The sequence below is a fragment of the Procambarus clarkii genome, chromosome 72 (genome assembly GCF_040958095.1).
Source record: "Procambarus clarkii isolate CNS0578487 chromosome 72, FALCON_Pclarkii_2.0, whole genome shotgun sequence".
Taxonomy (NCBI): domain Eukaryota; kingdom Metazoa; phylum Arthropoda; class Malacostraca; order Decapoda; family Cambaridae; genus Procambarus; species Procambarus clarkii.
Window position 1 is genome coordinate 3982639 of NC_091221.1, and position 13453 is coordinate 3996091.

The 13453-nt window shown below is 41.1% G+C and overlaps 1 protein-coding gene and 1 long non-coding RNA gene across 7 annotated transcripts in view; one reads left to right on the forward strand and one right to left on the reverse strand.

Annotated features, from left to right (window-relative positions):
* LOC138356369 (uncharacterized) overlaps positions 1-13453 on the forward strand; it is a 420379-nt gene that overhangs the window by 340338 nt on the left and 66588 nt on the right. The window lies entirely within an intron of this gene.
* LOC123773761 (alpha-protein kinase 1) overlaps positions 1-13453 on the reverse strand; it is a 183420-nt gene that overhangs the window by 54344 nt on the left and 115623 nt on the right. For all 6 annotated transcript variants that reach the window (XM_069312345.1, XM_069312342.1, XM_069312341.1 and 3 more), the window contains 2 exons: positions 11940-12050; positions 6528-6614 (listed from right to left, as the gene is read on the reverse strand). In XM_069312345.1, the coding sequence (XP_069168446.1) occupies positions 6528-6614; positions 11940-12050 (198 nt within the window). The remainder of the gene's footprint in view (positions 1-6527; positions 6615-11939; positions 12051-13453) is intronic.

The following is a 13453-nucleotide window of genomic DNA, read 5'->3' on the forward strand; positions in this document are numbered from 1 at the left end:
CCACCTGTTATTGTCTGCAATTCACCATACCAGCTCAGTGATTCTCTATGGTGAACACAAATGTAGATACTTGTATATAATATGTGTATTAGTGTAATAACAGCAAAATTATTATGTTGGGAGGAGCCATTTGGGTAACGGAGGTGACATTGTCTGCATGACTTGTCTAGCTGTGTAGAGGGTGGCCACTATGCTCTTTGGGCACCCTACAAGCTTAGGTGTACAGTTACGGTGCATACAACGTGTAGATACTTATATATATAATGTGTGTATATTGTGTAATAACACCACAAACAGTATTGTTTTGGGAGAATTTTAGTGCGTCTGACCTTGAATAAGTGAGGGAGGCAGCCGTCAGCTGTGTGTGTAGCGACGTCTCTTAGTGCCTGAACAAACCATATCAGCTTAGTTGTACAGTTGACAGACAATGTTATTCAGACTGAATAGTTATAGAATGTTATTCTCAAGTCACAATCGACTTGAGAATGGTCCAGGACGGACGGAAACGTCGTCGTCCCTTCACCTTCTAGTGTGTGGTCTGGTCAGCATACTTTAGCCACGTTATTGTGACTCATCGCCTGCATAGTTGTACAGTTGTGGTGAACAAAACATGTAGATACTTATATATAACATCTGTATATAGGGTAATAACACCACAAACAGTATTGTTGGGGTGAAATTTTAGTGCGTCTGACCTTAAATGTGTGAGGGAAGCAGCCGCCACCTGACTGTGTGCAGCGACGTCTCTTAGTGCCTGAACTAACTATATCAACTTAGTTGTACAGTTGTGGTGAACAAAACATGCAGATACTTATATATAGCGTCTGTATATAGTGAATAAAAGCAAAATCAGTATTGTGGGAGGAGAATGTGGGTGAGTCAGGTGAGTTGAGGGAGGGAGGAATTAGCAGCCAGTGGCAGGCTGCCACTGCCACTGAGCATGCCAACTTAGTAGTTTGTTATGGTGAACATGAATGTAGATACATACTTATAACGTCTGTATATAGTGAATAAAAGCAAAAACAGTATGGTGGGAGGAGAGTGTGGGCGAGTGAGATGTTGAGGGAGTGAGTGGCAGCGAGTGGCTGGCTGGTGTGTGGCGGTCACTCCTCGTTGCTTTTTGACTCATAATAGCAACTTAGTGGTTCGTTATTCCTGTCATAAAATCCTGAATATTAATAAATTTCCATAACAAAATGAACATTGGTGACGGAACATATGGTCGTTTCATCATGTGCAGATGCAGGAAACAATGGCTGGGTGCTCTCTCTCTCTCTCTCTCTCTCTCTACCTCATGCTGTGAATATTATAACATTGTGATTAAAGCTTTACACTACCACAATGATATCATGAACACATTGTGTTCACTGATATCTGAACATTGTACATAGTCTTTATGACAGTCAGGATCATCTATAACACTATCAATGCAAAACAATTTGTTACCGATTTTATTCATCATTACTAAGTGAGGCTGTGGCCCTAGCTGCACAGCGGTGCTGTGTGCGGCTCCTGCATGTGCCAGCCTTAGTTGCTCTTTCAGTACTAAGGCTCTCACAGCCAGCACTGATGATTTTTTTTCAAGAGGCATCTGTTAACAGGAGTCTTGAGATACAGGATGTGAACCCCCATGTACCCGCAGGAGTTTTGAATTGCACCCTATACCTAAAAATGCCACATGGCACTCTGCGCACCCTCGATCCAGCGCCACAAGGTGCTCTGCGCAGTACAGTGGTTAAAGCCTCTTACTACCTCTTTCTCCCAGTATGCAATCTAAGTTCATATGAATAAATAGTTGTCCTACCTTACCTAGCATCCTAATCCAGTTGCTCTGGCTTGCAAGGCAGAGCAATTTAATACATAGTTATTACGCAAGTTAAAATACATAGTTAATATGTAAGGTAGGCATGCTAATCCCCTTCTTGAGGTTATCTTGAGATGATTTGCCTCCACCCCCAGGAAGCAGCCCAGTGACAGCTGACTAACACCCAGGTACCTATTTTACTGCTAGGTAACAGGGGCATAGGGTGAAAGAAACTCTGCTCATTGTTTCTTGCCGGCGTCCGGGATCGAACCCGGACCACAGGGATCACAAGTCCAGTGTGTTGTCCTGCTCGGCCGACCGGCTCCCCTATGAAATGTACTGACAGAAAGATGAGGGTGGTAATCAAAAGCAACATAGCAGACTGGAGGAGTGTTACTAGTGGAGTAATGCTTTATACCCAATATAATCATATCGGGTGCATCAGTAATGTTCATAGTCTATATAAATGATCTACCAGTAGAAATACAGACCTATATGAATATGTTGCTGATGACGTTAAGCTTACTAGGGTTAAAATCCGAAACTCTGACTCAAATGGTGACCACAAAGAATCTAACATGGAGAATACCAATAGACAAACCCACAGCCAGGAAGAAAACACAGGACTATCTCCAGTCCAACAAGGAATGTGGGGATGAGCCATTAAAGTCCCAACAGAAGCAGTGAACCAGGAAACTTACTAGTATGCAGGCTGTAAATCTTCAAGGAAACCACTAATTTTATGTAGAATCAAGCTTTTTTTTTTAAATTATTGCACTTTTCAACACTAAAACACTCTCAATACTAATATCCTTTGTTTTATTGACAACTGTTCCAATACATTTCTGCTATTGCTGATTTATTACAATCTTAAATATATTATTGCAAATAATTTCAGTTCAAAATGTTATGTCAAAGTTGAGAAAAACACATTGAATTATGAAAATGTTTGGAACTATGAAGGTTTGTTGTCATCTAAAATGACTTCTGGTTGTTGCTTTATACCCAATATAAGCATATTGGGTATATCACATCACCTTAGTGTATAATATAAGCATATTGGGTGCAGCATTCGTAAGCTGCACCACACTATGCACACATATTTCAGAGGATTTGCATGATATCAAAAAATTACAAAAGTGAAGTTTTTTTTAAATTTTAGAGTGAATGATGCTAAAAATGTATGATGCTGATTACAGTGTACCACAAAATAGCAGATGACACTAAAGCGAGTGATCATACCCCCATTAACCCCTGCACTGCGCACCTGTTTTTGGCAAAAACTTCAAAGTGCAATTGTTAAGGACATATTTTTGTTGTTTTTATAGATGTTCAGGTTAAGTTAATGTCAAAATGTATCCTAACTAAAGTATTTTCATTTTAAAACACAAAGAGTAATGAAAATATTTAACATTAAAATATAGCCCAATTAAAAAACAAAAAACGGACAACTCTCAAAACGACATTTGTTGGCTGGCGCAGTTGAGGGGTTAAAGTTAAGATGCCCCAATAAACTGTAATTATTTGAGCACAAAAAAAATGCACCTTAGCATTGGGCAAATACATTAATGGGTACTCGAATGCTACAAGTGTTAATATTAATTTTTTCATGCTGATCATAGATGTACTAAATAGAGAATGAACACAAATGCTTATGTAATATAATGAGGCAGACACAAATTCCAGTGTAGAATGTAATGAAACTCCTCTTTCTGATAGCTTCAGGAAGTCACCGAGGGCTTATCTTGCTGAGATGGCTTCTCACTACTGTACTTGGTCACATCAACCATAAGACTTCTGTTTAAAATACAGAGGGTCAGACCCAGAACCTGGCTCCCCTTCTTAGATGCACAGGGAGTAAGGGACTGTGATGATCAGCATCACTTGAGAAAACTTTAAGAGTAAGCAAATCAATGCAGGCAACTGCAAAGTTCACAGAAAACAAAGCACAAAAACAGCCAAATGACTCTGCAAGTGATTCATTCAAACCCAAATGATTCACTTGAAACTAGCTCAAAGCATGCAATATGAATGACTGCCAACAGGTGGCACCCTGGGAACTCCAGACCCAGCAATGAGTCAGTTCGAAGCTGATAAACCATGAACCAATGCATTTAGCAGAGAGAGGGGAGGCAATCAGTGAGCCACCAAGACTAACATAAAGAGGCATTTTATTACATTCAACACTGTTTTTCTGGGGAAGCATCTTGATGGTTTCCTAAAGTTAACTAACCATGTTGCCATGGTTAAGACTAGAGGTGTTAACCATGCTAAAAACTAGAAGATAGTAGAAAAAGAGAAGATATGATCACCACTTACAAAATACTAACAGGAATCAACCAAATTGACAAGGCTGAATTCTTGAAACCAGCAACATCAGGAACAAGAGGACACAGAATCAAGCTAAGGAAACAAAGGTGCTGAAAAAATATTAGGCAGTTTTCTTTTGTAAACAGAGTGGTAGACGGTTGGAACAAGCTAAGTGAGAAGGTGGTGGAGATTAAAGCTGTCAGTAGCTTCAAAGCATTATTTGACAGAGTACTGGAAAGACCGGACATTATGAGCATAGCTCTCATCTTGTAACTACACTTAGGTAATTACAAGAAACATGGCAAGAGAGAGACAAAGAGGCAAAAGGAACACCAGGAAACTTCACACTGTTGGCATGAGGAAAAATGCAGGTGGAATACCAATGATTCAACCATCTGTGCCTTATATATATGGTTGAAAATTTGCATCAGAAGCTGCAGATATGCAGCTTGGCAGAGAAGGTCAAATCAGCAAAATATGTCACCAGGTCGATTTGTTGAAAAAGACAAAGCTGCATGAAAATGCCTTGGTTTGGGCACTGGGCCAGAAGAGCTGGAAACCATGGCTGAGGCAGCCACCAAGGAGCATGAAGGATGCCATTGCCCAAGTATGCCTCCAACCAGGACAACACCTGGAGCAACAACTGAACCAGGGAAGAAAAGAGAGATGAAATCCCGCCCATGACTAGTCCAGCCGAAAGGCATCCACCATGAGGGCCATGTGATCAGGGAATGTAACCACATCGACAGAAAGGCCCGTTCTATGCCAATGCAAATAGGATCTCCTCGGGATACCACACATTTCGCAAAGCCAACAGAAGGATGTAGCATTGACAGTCTACTCTGTGGAAATGGGACAGAAAATGCAATAAACTAACAGCAAGAATGCTTCACACAGCTCCCCCGTGTACTGTGCAGAAAACCAAACCCCGAGAGGTCAGAAGCTGAGCGACACAAAGAGTCCAGCTCCAAAGGAAGGATCGAAGCGACCCCCTGTGGTTCAGCAAATGAACCACCAGGGAGCAGTTGGAATAGGGCTAGAAAATGGAGTCCGGAGGAAAATGAAACCTCTGAAGGGCCCGCCAACTACCACAAATGCGCATACCATGCTTTGGACCATCAGGAGTGAATATGAACAACGATCATGGAAGGCTTGGTGAGCAAAGGGCTTGAAACCCCCAACCCAAAGCCAAGGCATCCAACTTGTACAGCACTTGGACCTAAACCAAGCTGGCAAAATTCAAGTACCCACACAAACTCTTGACCAAGCAATGAGTTACCTGGAGCTGAACCAACATCAGATGGCATAGCTGATGCAGGTGGAGCAGAACCACTGGAGGCCGAGAAAGAAGAGCCAACCAGGAATCCTAAAGCAGGCAACCAGGTCAAAACCCAGATAAGAACCAACTGGGACTTCCATCAGCTCACCAAGAGCCCAAACCTGACAAGCCATGAAAGAACCAGAACTCTGGCTTGCCAGAACACAGACTGGCTGGGAACCCAAATCAGACAGTGAAATAAACCAAAACACAAACCAACCCCAACCAAAAAAAAAAAAACAGGCCCTGAACTACTGGGGAAGTGGAAAAGTACCACAACACATCCACAACATCCAGGGACACTAGCCCGGACTCAGCCTGCAAAAATAGATGAACCCAAGCGAAGCAGTCACATGGAAGACTTGTTAGGGTATGAACGTGCACAGACCAAAGAGGCTACAAATCCACAGGACGACAACTACACAGGGCCAAGGAAAGGGCCACCACCCTTATGTACCAAACCAAAACAGAGGGGGAGGGGGGGGGGGGGGAATACACCACCAGAAAACCAGGAAAACAATCAGAAAACCCCAAAACCATGGCACAGGAACTGTTAGAAACAAGCAAGAAGGACCCCCCCCCCCCACAGTGCTGGTGAGGGTCACATACAGAGAGGTTGTCATCAAATAGGAGGGGGCATCCCCAACCTCCACTACAAAAAAAACAAAAAAAAACTGGCCAAGAGGCTGGGGAGCAGTAGATGCTGTTGAAAGAACCAAGCAATTCACTTAAGTCGTTGGAGCTTGTTTTGAGTGAATCATGTGGGTCTGAATGAATGATTTGTAGAGTCATTTAGCTGTTTTTGGTGCTTCATTTTCAATGAACCATGACGTTGTCTATATTGCTTTGCTTATTTTACGGATGTTTTATCGGTGAGGGTGATCATAACAATCCCGTGCTCCTTGTGCTTTTGTGAGGGGACCAGGTTCTGGTTCCTGGTCAACTGAGTAGTGGGAAGTCATCTTAGCAAGATAGCTTCAGGGAGCCACAAAGAGGCTCCTCTAGAAAAACTAGTGTTGCAATTATTTATTAATATCAAGATTTACATATCTGTAATTTACAATAGATAAACAATATTATTCATATTATACTTACATGAAGAGAATGACAAGGTCCAGGTGAACTTCTTGGACTGAGCTGAGGACTAACAGGATTTCTATAATCCATGAAGGAGAGGTGGTTCTGTAACAATACATCCATCACAAGCATTACATCTCTACTCATGCAACCATGCTTATCTATGCTGCCTGCCAGCTGCCATTATATTAACATTTTACGAAGATTTGCAATACATGATAATGTGACAGTTAAAATAAGTGTCAACTACTGAATATAAACCTGGCATGAAACAAGAGCCTTGGCTGGCAGCTCACATTCAGAGCAACAGTGATCTTGTGACTTGGTTTTTGGTCTTCAAAAATAAAAACCTATGTTCAAAAGAAGCATGTGTCTCTACTTATTGGTTTCAGCAATGCCTTTCAGCAAATAAATAACCTGATCAATAATAAAATACTGACATCCTTTGAGCTATAAGTTTAGCATTACAAATAACAGCCTCTATCATGACCATAATGGCAAGGCAATGAATAATACAAAAAATATGTGGTGAAATATACTTGTTTATTAATTAGCATTTTAAGCCAGGTTACAAATCAAAGGATGTATTCCTTAATGTACTGATTTAAAAGAGAAGCATTCCTTTTAACTTGTACACTGGGCTCTGCCAAGAATTCAAATGAAATTCAGTAGAACAAATAAAACCAGCGTTGAATGTAATGAAATGCCAGTTTCTGGGCGAGGCCCGGAGGCTCCCTGAAGCTATCTATACTGATATAGTGCCATACTACTTGGAGTCATTAGTCGCGAAGTTCTTGTAGCCTACCGGGGACCACGAGCAAGAACCTGGCCCCCTCCTCTTTCCCTCAGAGAGGCACAGGGAGAAATGGCCCATGAACACTTTACATTTACAGTATGTCATCTTGCCATCGATCAGGGAAGCACACAGAAAGGGCTGGCAAATCAAAACAGACCATTGCCTGATTGGAAATTGTGACCTACATTCTGCAAATACCAAAAGAACTCACTCACAAAGAAAAACAACCAAAAGTTTGTCCAACTACCCCCCCCCCCCCACAGTCGTTACTGCCACCAGCTCCACCTCCCCCGTGGGGGCAGGGGAAGCTGGCCCAGAGGAGGTGGCCCGGGGGAGCTGGCCCAGGTCAGCTGGGCCACCGATCAGTTCTTAAATGCTAAAAACCACTGACCTGAGGGAGGAAGTCAGGGAGCCTCCAAGGCTCACCCAGAAACTGGCAATTCATTACATTCAATGTTGGTTTTCTGTGGGGAGCCCCGTTGGCTTCCTGAGGCTAAATACCCACAAAGAAGAATATACAGGGACTTACCAGGGAGGTGGCAGCACCACAGGTATTAATCCGAGGAAAGACATTTGGTCATGACAGACACCCCAAAGCAACACAGGGCCGCAGAGGGCCAGGAATATTCACCAGATATGAATAACAGGCGGCCAAGCCTGTTAGACCTCCAACCCCCCCCCCATGCCCAATTATCGTCCTAAGACATGTTTCCAAACACAGCCGAGAGAGCGGCAAACTTCCTCTCATCACGGGCACGAGGGTAGACTGCAGGCTGGCTGGACTTTATGACACTGCGGATGACCTGTGATACACAAACCCTGGAACAGGAAACCAGGAAAACCGGATCCAACCACAATGTGTTCACCGACACAGAACTGGTGGCCAGCAGGTAGTGGCCCAAAGCAGCCAACGGAAACAACACATGATGCACCTCGGATCAAACAAACCAAGCATTGACAATCAAAGGGCCCCTCCGAAAAGCTCGCCATCTCATTCTTCGCCAGGAAAGAAGGATTACCTGAATTGTACCTGGATGAGGTTCTGGGAGTTCTTCTACACTCCAAGCCCGGCCCAGGGGCAGGCTTGACTTGTGAAAGCACGGTTCAACAGGCTGTTGCTTGGAGTGGCCCAAAGGCGACATATCCCCCACAGCCCAGCCTGGTTGGTCTGGCACTTCTTAAAGAAAATTATCCAGTTTTCTCTTGAAGACATCCACGTTTGTTCTGGCAATATATTTCTTATCACCACTGGGAGGATGCTGAACAACCATGGACCTCTGATGTTTATGGTGTTCTCTGAGTGTGCTTATGGCACCTCTGCTCTTCACTGGTTCCATTCTGTATTTCCTTCAATGTTGTTCACTCCAGTATGTTGTTATTTTACTGTGTAGATTTGGGAGCTGGCCCTCCAGTATTTTCCATGTGTGTATTATTTGATATCTCTCTCATCTCGTTTCTAGGGAGTACATTTGGAGGGCTTTGAGACGATCCCAATACATTATGGTCTCTGTATTCCCTCTATTTCAGTAATTTCTCCTGCTCTGAGGGGAAAAGTGAGTATTGAGCAGTACTCAATACAGGACAGCAGAAGTAATTTGAATAGTACAACCATTGTGATGGGATCCATGGATTTGAAGGTTCTCGTAATCCATCCTATCATTTTTCTGGCTGATGCTATATTTGCTTGGTTATGCTCCCTAAATGTTAAGTCACAGACATCCTTATTCCCAAATCCTTTACATGCTGCTTTCCTACGATGGGCAGATTTGATTGTGTTTTGTACCCTGTATTTTGCTTAAGTCTTCATTTTTACCATACCCGAGTACCTGGAATTTATCACTGTTAAACATTATGTTATTTTCTGCTCCCCAGTCAAAAACTTTATTAATAACTGCTTGCAGTTTTTAAATGTCTTCAACAGAAGTAATTTCCATGCTGATTTTTGTGTGATCTGCAGAAGAGATATGAAGCTATGACTTGATTTGTGTCTATGTATATGATATGAAAATACAACCCATCCACTGAATTGACAGTACGGTTTAATACTAAATGTAATAAGTACATTTCCTTAATGTCATACATAGTACATAATTGCACTTATGAGGCTGTTACATTTACCTCCCCATTTATTCTCCTCGTTTTCTGTTAAGACATTCAGAATTTTATGATGAAGTTTTCAAGTTCAATTTGCTATACACAAGTTTTAAATATCAGGAATTTCTTTTTCAGTTTGATTAAAAATAGAGATTTTATACAAAATTTGAAAATATCCTGAGTTACTTTACAATTTATTGAAATATTTTAGTTTTGTTTTATTAGTTTTATAAAACTGTAATATCAATATAGCTATAGGTTAAGTACTAATTGTAATTAAGAAGCAATAAAATGCTTATCTTCAAACACTAACAAGGTTAGGTTAGGTCGTGGTTTCTATTCAGCTTTTCAGGTAAACTCAAATATTCACAATATATTTGACAGTACGGTTTAATACTAAGTGCAAGCAAGTACAATGCCTGACTGCTATGAATAGTACATAATTGCACTTACTTGTGTTGTTACATCTACCTCCCCACTTTTGGAGGACAGGCTGCAAAATAAGGAAAAGCAGTGGTGTAAGGACCATGCCCTGGAAACAGAGCTTTCAACTGTGCTTGGACTCAATTTTATTTGGTTGAGTGCTACTTTTTGTGTTCTGTTCGACAGATAATTGAATATTTACTGTCCTATTTTACCAGTTATTCCCATTGACCTCATTTTGTGTGCTATCACTTTATTTTCACATTTATCAAATGCCTTTGTGAAGTCTGTGTATACTGTACCACATTTGCATTCTGTTTTTCTTCTAATGCCTCAGTGATTTTGTCATAGTGGTCATGAAACTGCAAGAGGCATGATCTTCCTGCTCTAAATCCATGTTGGCCTGGATTGTGAACATCATCGGTCTAAACGAAACTGGACTAAACGGGACTCCGCTGGCAACATCTCGTCACTCTGATGTCTCCCCCCCTTATAGTTACTTGCTGTTTCCTGTTGCTTAGATACCTCCCTTATCCACTGCAGCCCCTTACCTTTTACTCCTGCCTGTTTCTCCAACTTTTGTAACAGCCTTTTATGGGGTACTGTGTCAAAGGCTTTCTGACAGACCAAGAAAATGCAGTCTGTCCACCCTTCTCTTCTTGCCTAATTTTTGTCGCCTGGTCAAAGAATTCTATTAAGCCTGTGAGGCACGATTTACAATTATTAAATCCATGCTGGTGGTGTGTTACAAAGCTCCTTCCCTCCAAATATTCTTCTACGAGCCTTTTCCTCATGATCTTCTCCATCACCTTACGTGGTATACAAGTTAGAGAAACTGGCCTGTAGTTCAGTGCCTCTTGTCTGTCACCCTTTTTGTATACTGGAACAACATTAGCTGTCTTCCAGCTTTCCTGTAGGTCTCCGGTTTCCAGTGACCTGTTATACACCATAGAGTGCACTAAGCACACTCAGTCCTTCTGCACCCTCTTTTAGTATCCATGGTGAGATATTGTCAGACCCAATAGCCTTTGTCACATTCAGCTCCAACAGATTTCTTTTGACCTCATCACTGGTGAGCTCAAATTCCTCCAAGGTTGCTTGGTTTACCACCTCTTCTCTTAATACAGGGGCTTCTCCTTGTTCTATTGTTAAGACCTGGAATCTCTTGTTGAGTTCTTCACACACACCTCCTTATCAATTGCTTTGTATCTATTCTCCTCTTTTCTCAGTTTCATCACCTGTTCCTTCACTGCTGTTTTCCTCCTGACGTGGCTGTGGAGCAGTAGTACAGCACCACATAATTATAGATAGCTTCAGGGAACCCGACGGGGCTCCCCACAGAAATAGACAATATATTGAACAACAACAAGCAACAGCAATTTATCTTCAAACATCTATAATAAAATATCAAAAATAAAAAATGAGCAATACAACATAATGCACTAATACTAGGCCAATATGTTAATTAGCTACAAGTAACTGTTTAATGGGTCAGGATGCATATGTCAATTGGGATTCAATAAGACAATTGCAATCTGTCAAGCCACCTACATTTAGCAATGGATAAGATAATCATTTAAGCTTAAATTAATCTTTTTCTTGAAACTTTTCTTCTCCTATGGCTTGACAGATATTAAAGTGAGCTGCTCTTTATATATTAGGAAACAGGTGCACTACATCTATACAGTTAAGCACAATGGGGACGACAGACTAAACAACAAATTTTATGCTTACCTTTCTAAGTCTCAAATATGTAATATTGCAATAAATTAAAATTTATGCAATGCTATATTAAAAACTTTTCGATGAAGTCAATGATAATTTTTTTTAATTTAAACTTTGAAATATTCTGCAAAATTAGGTGTTAATAGTAAGTTCATGCAGGCCTTTATATGGTATATATCACAAAATGTTAGAAACTTGATAACATACAATGCTACATAAATGAGCAGTAAAGAGGCCGTCACTCTCATCATTACATTCAAAATGTGCCGAGGCCTAAAGTCTAAGTACAGTTGTGATCCAAACCCTCGAGTCTATGACAATACCCGTACTGTATTTCCTACTAAGCAGTGATTAGAGAGGTACTCTCTAATGACAAGAGTACTCTCACTTACTGGACTAGCTGGGTGGGACCCACTAGGAGACAGAGGTTGTCCGAAAAGATTGAATCCGGAGTTGGCAAGGTGTGTGTCCACCGTTGTGCTGCTGTTGTCTACAGTCATTCCCTGCAACAAATATATCAGAAATATCTCAAGAGAACTTTACCTTCAAGCAATCGTAATCAATCTTAACTTGTGTATGCAATGAAAATGTAAGTTTTATTTTATAAGTACTGTACTTATTATATATATACTGTATATATTAATAAAAATACAAAATGACTTATTCTTAATAAAGCAATAAAAAAGGTGAAAATTATCTGTTTCTGTATGTTTCATGATACTATTATATATCAACTTAACATACTAAGCATCTTTATATATACACTTCACAATTATCTGGAAATCTAATAGAATCTATGATACTGTAAACATAAAATATTTTTATTCTTGGTTAACATATGCCCGCATTGGAAAATCTGTCACTAGATCTTTTCCTAAACCTTTAATAATTTATATTAAGTCAATCTTATGCTGGACCTATATTTATAATTTAACAAATCTTTGATGAGTTTTCAGCTCTATATACAGTAAAGTTTCCTGTTCAACAAGATTTTGGCCATACATTTTAAAGGTCATATGCAACCATTTTTTTATTTTTTTTTTTAATAAAGCCATGATTTATCATATCTGAGAACAAGAAGAACATTTTATAAAAATGTGTGTGTAGAAAAATGCATTTGGATGCTGTTATGAGTAATGCAATGTTTAAACTTTTCCTGTCATACTGCATCATTATAAATGCAAAACATGGTAGTAAAGTTGGCCTATTGTTTACCAACAAACCATTACGATGCCTCGGTAAACATGCACCTTGATACGGAAGCTGAACACTGATAAAACCAGAGTTGAATGTAATGAAACACCATTTTATGGGTGAGCCTGTGAGGCTCCCTGAAGCTATCTAACTGACATGTGCAATACTAGTTTGGGGTCATCAGTTATGGGAGTTCTTTTATGTCCTCCTTTAGACCAGAGCCAGAACCTTGTCCACTCAGAGAGGCACAGGGAGCAATGGCCATATAAGAACTCTATATTTAGAGTATGTCATGTCTGTCACCGACCAGGAAAAGCACCCAGGTAAGATAGGTGAAAGAATACAAACCCTCTGCTGGTGAAAATTGCAACCGACATCCGAACAGTGCCAAAGAACGCCTCCAAAAAGAAAACCAAACAGACAAGCAAACTGTCATCTAACTAGCGCGCCCGCTCGCTAGCGCACTTCCCCCTTTCCCCCGTCACCATCACTCGAAAGGGGGAAGGGGGGAGCCCACTCAGGCGAGCCGGCAGTCGACAACTCCAGCTCGCAGAATGATGAAAACCTCCTACCGAAGGGAGGGAGGGAGGGAGGAAGGGAGGGTGTCAGGGAGCCTCCGGAGCTCACTCAGAAAATGGCATTTCATTACATTCAATGCTGGTTTTCTGAGGAGAGCCCCGTCGGCTCCCTGAAGCAAACTACCCACAGAGAA